Source organism: Ursus americanus, chromosome 4 (assembly GCF_024610735.1).
Source record: "Ursus americanus isolate L20-20 chromosome 4, mUrsAme1.1.p, whole genome shotgun sequence".
Taxonomy (NCBI): Eukaryota; Metazoa; Chordata; class Mammalia; order Carnivora; family Ursidae; genus Ursus; species Ursus americanus.
In genome coordinates this window covers 20,194,195-20,210,203 of record NC_142130.1, presented here as the reverse complement: position 1 = coordinate 20,210,203, position 16,009 = coordinate 20,194,195, and the positions used below count along the sequence as shown (strand labels likewise).

General features: G+C 42.1%; 1 protein-coding gene across 2 annotated transcripts in view; it reads left to right on the top strand.

The window, feature by feature from the left end:
* Positions 1-8,579, top strand: part of MCCC1 (methylcrotonyl-CoA carboxylase subunit 1) — a 58,589-nt gene extending 50,010 nt beyond the window's left edge. For both annotated transcript variants that reach the window (XM_045776603.2, XM_045776602.2), the window contains exons 15-19: positions 1,299-1,348; positions 4,238-4,375; positions 5,704-5,811; positions 7,407-7,478; positions 8,239-8,579. In XM_045776603.2, coding sequence (XP_045632559.2) covers positions 1,299-1,348; positions 4,238-4,375; positions 5,704-5,811; positions 7,407-7,478; positions 8,239-8,367 — 497 coding nt within the window. In that variant the 3' untranslated portion in view covers positions 8,368-8,579. The remainder of the gene's footprint in view (positions 1-1,298; positions 1,349-4,237; positions 4,376-5,703; positions 5,812-7,406; positions 7,479-8,238) is intronic.
* Positions 8,580-16,009: the final 7,430 nt, after the last annotated feature.

Sequence of the window (16,009 nt, the reverse complement as noted above, 5' to 3'; positions counted from 1 at the left end):
CGTGGACACACGCTAGGAAGCATTAGCTGGAAGGGCTGAGACAGGAAGCAGGAAGTCCCAGGAAGACCTCAGCGTTACCCAGGCCTGCGGCCTTCCCCCTGAATCAGGTTTGAGTGATGGGAATGAGAGGAAGAAATGAATACAACAGATGGGGAAGAATTTGGCAACTTTGTAGTGACTGTCGCATGTGGAAAGCAAAGGAGAAGGTAAGGATGACAGGTTTTCAACCTGGATGACAAGGAAAATAGTAGTGCCAGTCATGGAGCTCCCAGGGCGGGAGGGAATCCAGGCAGAGCGGGGAGATGATTTATTGGACCCACCATGTTCACTTTAAGGTGCCGATAGAGCATCCAGCTGGGAATGACTAATCAGAGTTCTGGAGAAGGAAGGTCAGGGCTGGAAATAGATTTGAGCTGGCAGCATCAAAATGGTGGTTAAAGTATCAGGAGTCGATGAAATGACTTTGGTCTGCATTCTCTGTACCACAGAACTTTTGATTTCCATTTCCTAGGAAGGTCTTTTTTTTTTTTTTCCTCTCCCATCTCCTAGGAGAGTCTTTAACCAATTCTGTGTTCACATAATACTATGAAATATATTGTATATTATTTTTGTATGGTCTGTTACCGTTTATAAAGCACTTTCACATTTATTAAATCATTGTTACATTCTCATGCCCATTTAATGGGTCAGAATGGACCAGGAAATCAGGACTCTGAGATCTGAAGTGACTTAGTCAAGATCACAGAGGGGATCATGGCACAGATGGCAGATTTGGGTCTTAAACCAGAATTTCTCTCTCCCAATCCATTGCATTTCCTGCTTTAACACTGCAACTTTTCTTGTTGAAGGAAAAATATCTAAAATATCCTACAACATTTAAAGAGCTAAAATTCTATTTTTAAAAATTCCAATGTATATTAATTTCAAGTGTACCATGTAGTGATTCAGCAATTCTATACGTTACTCAGTGCTTATCAAGATAAGTGTACTCTTAATCCCCATCACCTGTTTCATCCATCCCCCCACCCACCTCCCCTCTGGTGACCATCAGTTTCTTCTCTGTAAGAGTTAAGAGACTGCTAAAACTCCATTTTTTAAAAAAGAAAACTTTGAAATTCACCTTTATTGGAATCTACCTATAGATTTTTTTTTAAATCTTTATTGTCAGGGAGTTAAAAGATGTTGATATCCCTAACAGCTGGTTATCTTTTAGGTTGAAAGAGATTTGTAGAATATCAGTTACTGAATAAATGAATGTCTTCTAATTTTTCTTCAATTTTCCCCCCTTTTCCATAAAGATGTAACCATAGCTGTAACATATAACCATGATGGGTCGTATGGCATGCGGGTAAGTCTTACTGGTTTTGTTCTACAGTTTAGAACTAAAGCTGATCTCTCTCATACCGAGGAGGTTCTTTTTTTTGCACTCTGGTTTCTCCTAAGCCAGTGACCAGTATGACTATAGTTAAGAGGATGTCATGTGCTTTTATTTCAGACCAATTTGGGGAAATTACCCCCTTTACAGTTTCTGATTGTCTCCTCAATTTGGCTGTGGTTCTCTTAAGAATGAAAACTTCGTAAAAAAAAAAAAAAAAAGTAATGATAGCTTTGAATCAGATGCCTGACAAGTCTCTAAAGTATGTGCATGTATTTACATCTAAAGCAGCTGTTCTCAAACTTTTTGGTCTCCAAATCCACATACACCCTTAAAAATTATTAAGACTCCCCGAAGAGCTTTTGTTTGTGTTAATTACATATATTAATATTTACCATTTAGAAAGTTAAACCGAGCATACTTTTATTTCTTACTGTTCTTTTTAATGTCTATTTTTAAAATTATATGTAAAATTTACCATATTAAACATTTTGGAGTGTAAAGACATTAAGTACATTCACATTGTTTTACAAGCATCACCACCATCCATCTCCTCTTTTCTCCACTTGCCCCCTTCCACTCCCCGCTCCCCCAGCCCCTGGCAACCACGGTCCTACTTTTCTATGTCTATGAATTTGACCACTTTAAGTACCTCATATAAATGAACTCATTCAACATTTGTCCTTTTGTGATTGGCTATTTCACTTAGCATGTCTTTAAGGTTCTTCTGCGTTGTAGCATGTGTCCGAGTTTCCTTCCTTTTTGAAGCAGAATGATATTCCATTGCCTCTGAATATACCACACTCCGTTTATTCATTCGTCTCTTGATGGAGACTTGGGTTGCTTCCACCTTTTGCCTATTGTGGATAATGCTGTTATGTACATGGGGCACAAATACCTCTTTGAGACCCTGTTTTTAATCCGTTTGGGCATATACCCATAAATAGAATTGCTGGATCATATGTTCATATTCTATTTTAAGTTTTTGAGGAACTATCATACTCTTTTCCAAAGTGGCTGCACCATTTTACGTTCCTACCGACAGTGCACGAGGGTTCCCTTTTCTCTGCATCCTCGCCAACATTGATTTTCTGTTTCTTTTTTTTTCTTTTTTATAATAGCCATCCTAATGGGTATGAAGTGTTATCTCACTGTGGTTTTGATTTGCATTTCCATAATGAATAATGATGTTGAGCATCTTTTCATATGCTAATTGGCTATTTGTATATCTTCTTTGGAGAAATGTCTATTCAAGTCCTTTGCCTCTCTTTTAAATCAGGTTGGTTTTTTTGGTTGTTGTTGAGTTGTAGGATAAACTGAGAAAATTTAAAACCTAAGATTATACAAGCATACGTTCCATTAGCTGTCGGGGTAACATTATCACATATCCTGCAGTCTCTAGAAAATCCCACTGTATATTCATGAGAGAATGAGGTAAAAAAGGCAAGTAACATTAGTATTATTATGAAGCAATTTGACTTTGTGGACCCCGAAAAGGGTCTTGGGGACCCCAAGGGATCGGCAGGTCATACTTGGAGAATCTCTAGTCAAAATGTTCGTGATAATCTTCAATTAAAAGCAGTCCATTACTCTGGCGAAATGAAATGTGGAAATGGATTTTTTAAAAAACCAACAATGTGAGAACTCAACCAAATTCCTATATAATAAGGTACAAATTCAGAGAGCAGAATAAATCATTTTTAATGTGAGCCAAGAGACTTTAAGTCCTTCAAAAAGGACTGATGGGGGGTATGCAGTGGATCTGCCAATGCCGTGAGATACCATCTTGTTTCACTGAGATTCAGAAAAACTGGGAAGTCTACCTATTTTAGTGTATGAGAGTTGTAATTCACATTGGCACCTCTGGTTTGGGGACCCCTTCTTATTCCCTTGGTAAAGTCAACTACAGGTTTGTTCTAATCTGCTCTTTGAACTACATCCACAAATTTAGAACGCGCTTGTGTAAATCTTTAAACAAAACTGTTCCCGATCTAACCTTTATGTCCTGAGAATTTCACAAACATTCAAATGGCTGTTTTAGTAGGTTACAGAGCCCAGTAAATGTCATATTTAACTTAGGATAGATGAGAACCAGCATATAAATACTGCAGAGTAACCTGGTTCACCTTCGCCTCTGTAATATATTTGAAAAGAATAGCCACAGGACTTTGACAATAACCTCACGGGAATTGAAATGAAAAATAGAGAAGATTTAAATGGATTTCCTGTGTGTAAAGGAATTTTTTTTCTTGAGTGTATATGTGAGAAGACATTTTTTAAAACAGAAATGTTTCATGTCCCTTTGTCAGCTTCCTTGAAAGATCAAGTGTGAAATCTGTGCTTTGGCATTCTCTCTTACAGTAAGAGAACTGTGGCCAGTCTCCAGCTAATTTATCTTCTTAAACTCAAAACGGAAACCCATAAATTTGATCTGCATGTTGGGGAGATAAAAGATATACCGTTTAATTACGTGGTTCTGGCTTTTTTCTTTACTAACATTGGCATAGTAAAACCAAATTTGACTTCAAGTACTCAGAAATGAATACTAACGTGTAATATAGTCAATTGAATTTTAATGGTCTTGCTTAATTTGATTTGTATTTCATGTTTTTATGGTTATTCTTAAATGAACATTTATCTGTAGAGCACTACCTGTTTTTTTTCTTTTAATTATCTTATATTGTTTCTATCTAGAGTACTTTGTTTATGAATCTTAGGGGAAAGTTCCTACATGGCTTTCAAAAAAATATAGTTCACCTGTTACCTTTTGAAATTATTAATAGAAAAGAATTGAGTCTGATTTTATTAATTCTGTAGGGCTGTTTATTTATTTTAAGGATCTTATTTTTCTGTGTTTTTCAGATTGAAGATAAAACTTTCCAAGTCCTTGGTGTTCTTTGTACTGAGGGAGACTGCACTTACCTGAAATGTTCTGTAAATGGAGCTGCTAGTAAAACTAAGCTAATTATCCTGGAAAATACTATTTACCTGTTTTCCATGGTAATGTCTCTTTTTTATAATAACACTGTTGAGGTTTGGGAGAACATTACTTGACCAGAGGCATCACACTGAAACATTAGAAAGACCCTGCTTCCTTCCGTCACTGCTATGACCTTTTCCTCTCTGTCCCCCTCTCCACTCTGTTTCTTTGCCACAGTCCTGCCTTCCCTAGTTCTTTTGTTCACACAGCTCCTCACTGATAGACACATATCCATTTTCTCCCTTTAATTCTGAAGCACATCCTTACACTCTTCTTGTCAGAGAGTATCTCAGTGCCCAGTGTGCGGTATTTTCTCAGGGATTTGGTGCCAACCCCGTCCTCCTGGCACTTGGAATTCTGGGGATTTGGGAGGAGGTGACCACTGAGAGAAGAGTCTGTGGACCCCATATTCCTTGTGGAGAAGGGGGGCAGTAGGCAGGTTAATGGTGGTATCTTGGCAGTCAAAGGATGGTTGATGGTTGAGGCAGGCATGGCATAGATTTGGGTAGGAGCATGTCTCCTGGCTCGTTGCTCCCAGTTAGGAGCCTGCCGCCTGATGAGCCAGTAGTTTCTGCACGGGCAGGGAAAGAAAAAAAAAAAACGGGTTGTCAAATACACTGTGGCCTCTTCAGGGTCTTCTCACATTTGAGATCCGTCTTACAGATCACACTCCTTTGTGATGAAATGCCTTTAGTATTCCGGTAATTAAACTGCTTACTGTATACAGAGTCAAGGGTCATCTCACTTGGGCAGGCTCTCCTTTCCAGTTACTCTGTCCTAACAATATGGTGGTGGAGGCAGAATGAAGGAGTGGTGACGAGTAGGAGTTCTGGAATGTGAAGCCGCTTTGGTTCAAATCCCGGCTCTACCTCTGAGCAGCTGTGTGAGCTCGGGCAAGTTAAACTCCCTGGCTTCAGTTCCCCCTTCTCTAAACAGGAAAAATAACAGTACCTACCTACCTCATAAGCTTGCTGTGATGATTAATGACTGTACACACACACACACACACACACACACACACACACAGTTCCTGGCTTAGACCAAGCACTTGATAGTGGGATGCTGCTCAGTATGGCTTTCAGACAGTGGCTGTCTTTTATCAACAGTTACATACATTAATTCCTTTAATGCCCTGTGAGGCCTGATGCCATTACTCCTGTATAATGGGAAACCGAGACTGAGAGGGGGTTAGTAATTTGCTTAAGGTCACAAAGCTAGATTAGAAGTCTGGTATTAAAGATGACTAATAATTAACAAATAGCTTGAAAATAGTCACTACCTTAGGTATATAAATAAAACTACAGTGATTTGATCTTGATTTCATTTCCCGTTTGTTTTCTGTTTATAGGACGGAAGTACTCAGATTGGCATCCCAGTCCCCAAATACTTGTCTTCAATGAGCTCAGGTGAAACGCAGGAAGGTACCAGAGCTCCTATGACGGGTACCATTGAAAAGGTAATGACGTGAATATATGTAGAAGGGTGCTCAGTAAGGCTCAGTAAATGGCATATACGTCATTTTTCCGTCTCCAAATCTTTCTCATTGGAAATATCCTGTTCAAGAAAACAAGAGACTGGGGCACCTGGCTGGCTCAGTTGATAGAGCATGTGTCTTGGAGTTGTAAGTTCAAGCCCCATGGTGTGTGTAGAGATTACTTAGAAATAAAATCTTAGAAAAAGAAAGAAAACAAGAGACCGTGTGATAGATTCAAGTTCTGTGTTCAGTCTTCAGTGAAAATACCCATTTTATGATACTGTTATTTCTGAAAGTGGGAATTTCCATCAAAGTACAAATCATCTAAATTTGTCTTTTGGTGATTAAAATGGAGCATTCACCAAGCATTATCCAAAAGGGCTGTTTTTTAATGTTAAATTTAACAGCAGACAATTTATCACGAAATAACATTTTTTCTAATGTACGTAATTGCATGTATGTTAAAATAAAATTGGAAAGACTGGTACTGGTGAAGAACTATGAGGTTTGGTGTTGAATGCTGGAGGTATTCAGAGTTAAGATCCATACTGAAATAACTTCACATCGTGGTGGATCAGTAGTCTCCTTTTTATACACTTGAATATAGTAAAGTCCCTTTAAATGCATCTAAGTAATAAAAATTCAGCTCTGTATTCTTGGTACCCAAAAAGAAGAAGAAAATAACCATTTAAGTAGTGGAAGGGATTGCACCCACCATTCCCCTCCCCAGATATTTGCCCCAGAGGGAGTATGAGCTCAGAGACTTGGATCACTCGGTCTCCATTCCCATGGACATTCCATAATGTGGGCGTCCCTGCACATCTGTGGGTAGAAGATGCACATTTTCCCCACAGCTGCCCCCGAGACCATGGATTTCATCAAGCACCATCATAGCATCACCCAGCATTGGGTGATTTGGGGGCTTTCAGAGGTGTTTCTCATTTTTCACACTTTGGGCTCTACACATTGACTTTAGAATCTAACTCCACTGTGTGATATTTCCAAAAACTGCTTCATCACCATGTTAACCAAGAAGACAGTGAGACATGGGATATATGAGTTCATTTATACATGTAAAAAGGAAAATAGAGATTTTATGCAGGTTTGCCAATAAGTTTAATTCTTTCGCATGAAGATAGTCTACGCATCTACTACACAGGGGCCTCCAAGCTTGGAGCACTATCCTAGACTACCTATAAAATCTAGAAAACCAGGCATGACCCTTCACCCTGCCTATGACATTGAAGTATATTGGTTCTTCCTTGCTGGTGGTATGGTTTGTCTGTACATGTGTGAAGACACAAAAGGATCTCAAGATATATGAAGCATATTCATCAATTGAAGGAAAACTAGATGGTTTAGGGATGGAGGTGAGGAGCTAAGCAGTGCTCCCCACTGACAAGAGGGCCAGCAACACAGATTGACTTGTAGGTCTCTGATTTGCCCCCGCGCACCTGTCTGTGGCAGATAAGACAACCACATAGATCCGTACCTCTGCTGTGTACATTCATATGCCAGTCTGAGCCACGAGGGACCTCCGTGTTTTTAAATATTAACCTGTCACTCTTAATTCGTAGATATTTGTGAAAGTCGGAGACAAAGTAAGAGCTGGAGATTCTCTAATGGTTATGATTGCCATGAAAATGGAGGTAATGAAATCACAAGTTCACTTGCCAATTAAACTTGGAAACTCTCAGATCAATTTTTTTTTTTTTTGCCTTATTTCATAAGTTCATGCCATTTTAAATATTAAGAGCCACGGGTTGATGAAGCATCAACTGTGGGACATAAAACCAAACACCCTTCTTTTAAATACGTTTTCATTTTAATTTTGTGAAACTCAATTCTGATACTGAAATTAAAGAAATTATCGGTAGCTTAAATTCAGGCTGTCGCCCAGCTGATTGTTAACTGTCGCTGTTCTGGATGCCAAGCGTCAATACCAGGGTGGAAACGTCTGTCAAACTAGATGAGCTGCTGAGGCTTTTAAATGGTTGGAAATTGTAGGCCAGTAGTTCTTAGCCTGGCCACATATTACAGTCACCTGATGGGGAGAGCTTTTCAAAAGTCCTTCCCCAGACTGCCTGAACTGGGGTCTCCTCGGGGGGGCCAGGGATCGGTAGTTTTTAACAGTTGCTCAAGTGAGACTCTGCAGTCGGGCTTGTTGCGAATTACCAGTGAGGCCAGAGCTTCCCGGTCAGTGACCTGGGCGTGTTACAGGTATGTCAGCACAGTGACTCCTCACAACCCAAAGCACACCATGAAAATGTTCTTTTCTCTGCACGCTGTGGTATAAAAAAAGCTCGAGAAACATCAAAACAATGGCTTTATTTTTCACTTTTCATCTCTCTTGCCTTGCCGCGTGCTCAGTCTTCATCGGCGTTGCATTGTCGTGTCTTGTCCCTGCAGCACACCATCAAGTCTCCAAAGGACGGCACGATCAAGAAGGTGTTCTACAAAGAAGGTTCTCAGGCCAAAAGACACGCTCCTTTAATCGAGTTTGAGGAGGAGGAATCTGACAAAAGAAAAGCAGAATAAACTCCGTCGAAGAAATGTCCCCTTCAGCAGTATCTTCAATATAGCATCTCTACACCGAAAAGAGAAAGTGCCTTTCTGCTTTCCTCGGAGTCTAAAAAACAGCAGTTTTACTAAGATTGTATGATTATGCTAAAACTCATTTTTATCTTTGAGAATCATGTACTGGGGTCACCAATACAATAAATTATCTCAAAATATTTCATACTAATAAATTGAGTTACACTTTTTTATTGGAAGCTAATATAGTTTGTTTCTGCCTCAGATTTTATACACTAGAGTGTCTTTTAGGAAGGCGGGTAGCAACTTGATCAAAAGAGAAGGACTGGAAGAGAAAAGGTTGTTTAAATTATTTCCCACTTAAAATCATGATGAAAACACGCGTATTTCAGAGACAGAAGCAAATCTGAAAACATGATTGAGTTGAACGTGATTTTCCTGGGGTGCCTGGGTGACTCAGTCGGTTAAGTGTCCGACTCTTGATTTCTGCTGAAGTCATGATCTCAGGATTGTGAGATCAAGCCCTGTGTCTCACTCCACGCTGGGTGTGGAGCCTGCTTAAGATTCTCCTGGGATGCCTGGGTGGCTCAGTCAGTTAAGTGTCCAGCTCTTGATTTCAGCTCAGGTCATGATCTCAGGGTCCTGGGATCAGACTCTGCATCAGGCTCATGCTCAGCTTAGAGTCGGCTCTCTCTAAATAAATAAAATCTTTTAAAAAAAGAAAAGAAAATGAGTAAGGTGTGTTCTACATCCAAAAACACATCTGCCCAACTGAAGTAGGGGGTACTTGGGGGCTGTAAGAGAATTGTGTGAAATTTAGGTTGGGGCCAGACTAGCTGGCAAGAGCCCTTTTGGATTTTATCTTGCAAGTAGCAGTTACACTGAATTATTTTTTAGCAGGGAAAACTGATTTGTAGAAAATTTGTCTGGCTAGTAGAGCCCCTTTAAGAAACTTTGACATTATTTCACAAGGCTGAACATTTGCATACCCTATGACCCAACTTCTAGAAGTGCACTTGTGCACTAAGAATGTTCATAGCCACATTACCCATAACATTGGAAACAATCCCAGTTGGTTGGCAGGAGAAGGGGTAAATAACTCGGGTATGGCACACAGCGGAATACTATGTAACAACAAAATAGACTAGAAACATCAAGGCGTGTGTTTTGGAATCAGAATTAAAGACAGGGATTAGCTTCAGGTATTAATTAGGCCAATGGTTGAGACAGGTGAGGTATATAGAGATAGACTGCTGCTAATGTTCTCCTCGGGCTGAATGGTTAGGTTGGTTATGTTTATCATGCAATTATGTTTCATAGCTAACATGTTCCGTAGAACGTTTTCATAATTCAATAATATTTTTAAAAATTTCATCTGGCAGCAATATGCATGTGGATGGAGGAGGAAAAGACTAGAGCCTGGAAAACCAGTTAGGAAGTTCTTACAGATATTTAGGCGTGGGGTAATAAAGGACAAGGCCATCTCAACCAGAACTTTTAAAAACTCTACTTTTAGCAACAGAGGCTTTGCCCCTATCCAAGCAAAACCCTCTACAAGAGGGAAAAGCAAAGGTGCTCTGGTGGAAATTTGGAGTTGCGATTTTCTCCCTTTCATCTCTTTCACGGAACAAGATCAAGCTCTCAATTTCCTTGTTACTTGACCGTGTTGGGCATAGGTAGTAACGTGCATAGAAGGAATTTAAAGGCCGCTAGCCCAATTACCCACATATTGATGGGATTCTTCGAGAGCATTGCCCACCGTGGTGCTGTGTGAGCCGAGTTCCCTCGCAGGTGACTGCATCTGTTCCTTCTAAGAGCATTTGCTATATACCGGGGCCTCTGGAAACCAAGATGGTAAGAAATGGTTGTTGCTCCTGCCCTAATTAATGGGAAACAGGATTCAGCTGTGTAGAAGAATGTACTCTAATTGATAGTATGACACACCTGTGCCCTAGGTGCCATGGCGGGGCCAGGTGGGTGGTGTTATCAAGTCTACTTTGGGCTGGGAGGCTGAGGGAGAGGTGGTGACATCTGACCTGGGCTTTGGAGTACAGCCACTCGCAGGCAGAGAAGGAGGGTAAGATAAGGCCGTCGCAGGGAGAGGGACTAGCAAGGGCTAATAATAACAGTAAGGCGTGAAAGAACACACGGTATTCGGTATTTGGGGCACGGAGCCATCCAGCTCAGGCTGGATCACCAGGGGCGAAGCAGAGAGGGGCTCCTTTCCAAGCCCAGCAGGGAAAGGACTTGATTCTGGTCTGGAGGCAGTTGGGAGCCCTGGAGATTTTCAGACAAACACGTTTTTCAAAGTTGTTTCTGTCCCCAGTCTGGAGTACGGACTGGAAAGTGGAGAGAGACCTGAGACAGTGAGTCCAGAAGAGGCACCAAATACGGCTGGCCGAGCTGGATGGGCCGGGTGGGAGCACAGGGCTCGGTACACACGTCCACGCCTCAAGAGTAGCCTTTGTTTGGGATAACCTCGGTTTGCAAGCACGGGTCAAAACCTGAGCTGTATGATTGGAAGAGCGCAGTTTGCTCCCTTCTCTCTGACAATGGCGTTCTGGATGCATTGTGTTCAAGTCTAGAATAATGAAGAAAACAACAAAAGAAGAGCCCTGACGCTTGCTTTTTAATCTTCTGCGAGGCCACATAGCATTGTAGTCAAAACAGCCTTGGGAGTTAAAATTCTGGCATTCAGACCCTCGCCTTGCCACTTACTAGAATGTCTTGGGGAAAGTCACAGTCCCAGTGTCCTCGTAAGTGGGGGTGGTGACACTACCTCACAGGGTTCTAGAGATTAAACGAGAAAATGTACAGGTTGCCTTTAGCACTGTGCCTAGAACATCATTTATTCGCAACTGATAGTTATTAATTTTTCACTGTCGTCGTTGCTCCAGAGCAATTAAGGAACTGCTCTAAATTCAGCTCGGCTGCTTATCCTTGCCGGCAAAACCCCCAGGTGCTGGGGTGGTGGAAAACCCCACCTGGACATGCATCACTCTGTCCCCTCTCTGCACTCGCTCCCCCAGCTCTAGCCCGCTTCAGGGTGGCCCAGGCGCTGGTCAACCACAGGCAGATTGTGGCGCCATCTGGGGAAGGCTCTGTGGTCCCCTCCTTCTGCGACAGTGGGCTGCCAGCCTGGCATGTCCTAGAGGCTGCGTGCTGATGGGACAGCAGCACGCCCAGAAGCAGCTTGCTTCCTGCACAAAGGTTGGGCTAGACTTGCTCCATCTCCCAGTTGTCACACGTGTGGATGGCGCTGGAGGGGGGACCTTCCTTGTCCGGCTTCAGTCTCTGTGTGAGTGGACGTCACCCCTCCCGCGGGGGCAGCCGAGTAGGGAGGTCTCTTACTTGGACTGAACTCATTCTGTTTTTTTCCTCCACGACTGGCTTCTCTTCTCACCCTTGCACTTCACCATTCTTTAACCCTCAAATAGTTCTCCGAGGAATATGAGAAGTTGAAACGTGCATCTAGGTTCTGCCTACACATGGCACTTCTGCTGTGGTTAAGATATTTTACGGTGTTGATAGTAAGACCTCGCACTTCTGTCGCACCTTTCGTCAGGGGATTTCTAAAAGCACTCCTAGAAATTCACACCAAGCTTCAAGATACCCAGGAAGAGGAAAACGTGATTTAAACTGTGCGGCGAGAGGGAAGGAGATGGACGTCCCCAAATGCTTTGCTCCTTGCGCAGAGCAGGGAGCTTTGGGTCATTAGTGCCTTCCCGCTAATGACACACTGCTCCCTGAAGGCGGGCCCCAGGGAGCTCCTGCCTTGGGGGAGGGATTCTACCCCAGCAGACTCTAAGGATAGGGCGTCCCAGGAGGCTCGGCCCATGCTGCACGGCTCTGAGAGTCGCAGGCTGGGTGGGAGCAGTCTTGCCCATCCGCCCCCAGCCCCTGTGAATAACCCTGGGGACACCATTCCTTCTGGACCAGGGGGTGCCTGGATTGTTAGCAGATCATAGCCAATACCAAAGATTACCCTGTCACTCTGACATTTGTCTCGCATATGCTGGATCATGGGAATCAGAAGGCCCTGGTGCCTCTCACTGGCTCAGTCTCCTGCAGTGAATGGCAGGTACCAGGAGCACCCGGCCCTTAAACCTCCAAGTCAAAGCCCTGACCTAACTCCCTCCCTCCTAAGATGGCTAACGTCATTCTCTGTACAGACCACTCCTCGTTAGCTTGGTGCTAAACCCTTTGTTTAGATTAGAAATAAATCCTCATTCCAAATCCATCACCCCCACCAAAAAAAAAAAAAAAAAAAAAAAAAACCCAAAACAAAAAAAGCAAAACAAATAAAAAACCCCACTAACAACAACAACAAAAGATAACTTGGGGCTTCTCTGTCTCCTCAGTTATTCTTACTCCTTTATCATTACCACCTATGTCATAAAAGCATTGTGGTTTTGTTCCCATTCCTGAAGGCAGGTGTCACGTTAGTCATAATTCAGACTGGCATCCCATCTAAGTTCGTTCTCCTATTGCCCGTCGGGCCCCACTGAGACCTTCCATTTCTGATGTGCCATTCTAAGCAGGCTGCCTCATCCACAACGGGCAACATTTGCCCTCAACCTTCCTTCCTCCTGTCTAGGGACCCATCACACACCTTAACCCAGTCATTCCACAGTGATACACTATGTCGAACTACTGAAGATCCATGTGCAAGATAAGTCCCAGGTTATTTTTTGTGTGTAGACTTCCAGTGTTTATGTGCTCAAAACCAAATACAACTCTATTATCTAATTTCCTACCTTCTACCATAAAGGTCAAGTTCTGCACTTTGCTTTTTTTAATTTAACCGCGTGTCTTGAGAGATCCTTCCATAACCATCTATGGGGAGTTTCCTTATTCGGTTTCACAGCTGCATGGTATTATTCCATTTGTTCCACTGAATGGACTTCACTTATTCAACCAGACACTTAATTGGTGGACATGTAGGTTATTTTCAAAGCCTTGCTATGACAAAAAAAAAAAAAAATACAGTGAAGAAGCTGACAATATTTCATTTTGCACATACACAATTCTGTTATGACAAATTCCTAGAAGTAAATTCCTTGGTCAGAAAATAATAATTATTAAAAAATTAAGCAAAAACACCTACATTTGAGGGTAGTGTTACCGTGCCCGCAGTACCAACTCACGTTTATAAAGCATTTTATGATGTATTGATATTTTATCACCAAGGGAGGAATCACCAATATTGTCCTAGAAATTTGAGGGAATGGAGATTATGAGAGTGACTTCCACATAATACTACTTTTCATAGTCGTTGGAACCAAAACTGAAACCAGGACTTTTCATTCCAAAATTCCCTGCTTTCTATGTATGATGCCGCCTCCGAAAGTAGGAAGGCCGGGTGAAAGGCAATTTTACTCCTTCAGAAATGCCCATTTTCTGAAAGCATTCCCTCCTTGGCTGAGTATCTCGTCACTCTTTTAGCTCTCCACCTGGAGAACTTACTGGTACCATGGCCCCCATGCTTGCTTGGCCAGAGAATCACAGTTAAGCTACTTGACAGGCTGCCCTACTTTAAAAAGTCAGTGCAACTTAAGGTGGAATTGGAACTGGGAATCAGAATTGGAAATTAAAACCATTTTGTTCAGAATGGGAGTTAACATTAACCCCTCCAGGGGCACCTGGGTGGCTCAGTTGTTTGGGCATCTGACTCGATCTTGGCTCAGGTCTTGATCTCAGGGTTGTGAGTTTGGGCCCAGCGTGGAGTCTACTTAAAAAAAGAAAAGAAAACAAAACAAAACAAAAAAAACAACACCCTCCAGACAGACTGATCTTTTGGTGGCCTTATGTCCAGAATAAAATCATTCTCTTGAAACCTTAAGAGAAATACCATGTTTCACCATCGACGAGAAACTTGTTAATTTCCCAGATGAAAATTGTGGGATTGGGGGAGGGTAGATAGTAGAGCAGGCAATGTGGTCTAACTTTCAGAGATTTTTACTTCATTAAAGGACTTTGGAAATATCTAATATTTGGGAAAACTTAGATTCAATGATGGTTTAGTTTTCTTGAGTAGAAGGGTAAAATTTTGCCCTTCTTGTGGAAAATTGTGGAGACAGATTAAGAGAAAAAGATATGACCCATGAAGGCGAATATCTCACTATAAAAACTGAAAGGAGTTGTTAATTTAAAGACAACTTCCAGGGACGCCTGGGTGGCTCAGTCAGTTGGGCGGCCGACTCTTGATCTCAGCTCAGGTCTGGATCGCAGGGTCCTCAGCTCAAACCCCACATGGAGCTCCACACTGGGCATGGAGCCTACTTAAAAAATAAAAATAAGGACAACTTCCACAGAGAGCAAACTGGTGGTTGCAGGAGTGAGGGGGTAGAGGGAGGGGCAAAATGAGTGAAGGGGAGTAGGAGATCTAGTCTTCCGGTTATAGGATGAATGAGTCACAGGAATGAAAGGTACACCGTAAGGAATAGAGTCAGTGATGTTGTAACCGTGTTATATGGTGACAGACGGTAGCAACACTTGCAGTGAGCATAACATAACATATGAAAGTGTCCAATCACTAGGCCTGAAACTAATACATGTCAACTAGACGAAAATTTTTTTAAAAAGGTAATTTCCTCATCAACTCTTCTTTAAATACTTTATTTCTTATATATTTTGCAGACTTTTATTATTTGCCAATGCAATTCTCCTTTCAAAAAAAATCTGACTTACTTAAATGAATGTATGAAAAGGTTAAAAACTACACAGTGGAATCCATATAAGACAACTTTGTGGGCAAAAGAATTTGTCCCTTCCTCAATTCACAGAACATACACACATGCCCTGAAATTTGATTTTGTTATTAAAACAAAAGTGGTTTGATCTCTCAGAGACACTAATAGAACCCAGAGAAAAATACATCAACACCTTACTGGTGAGTTCTTGATTCACAGTGAGAGACGCACCTGTCACTCTGATCCCGGCACTTCTATTCATTCGACTGGTGTGTTTCTCCTGGTATGAAAAGTACAGGGAAGCCAACTTGTAATGACAGGGGTTCTTGATGGGCAGCGACCCAGACAAAAGGAGTTTGGTGCCTGGGACAGGATCTAACAATTTGCTGCATCTCTCCCCACAAAAGGAACGCATACCGATGGCTAAAGAGCCCCAAATGGCTGAAATCATCCTACCAGTGTGCTCTCCTGGGATTTCCTACGTCCCTGTGTGTCGTCTGCTCGCCCCCAATTTGTTAACATCGTCTTCCTTTAGACTTATTAACACCACCATTACCCTATTTTCCCTAAACTTTCTGCATGATAAGGAGTCACCTGGAGTGCTTGACAAAAATAGATTTCTGAATAGAATTTCTAACAGAAAGGCCTGGCATTCTGTATATTTAATAAACACCCAGGTTATTTTTACCGGGGGGGGGGGGTTGGAAACAATTAGTTCAATGTATCTCAGAACGTAATGTTCCTACAAAGTGCCCGCTCCTGACTCCATTGGTCTAGGGAGGGTCCTAGATGCACCGTTCCTAACAAGCTCCCCCAGCCTCTGGCCAGGGCACCGACCTCATTTTGAGTAAGAAGTGGCAGTGGTTTTCAAAAGGCGCTCCTGGGCCAGCGGCCAGGCAATACCACAGAACCTCCTAGAAGTGCAAATTCCCAGCCTGCACGTAATGAATCAG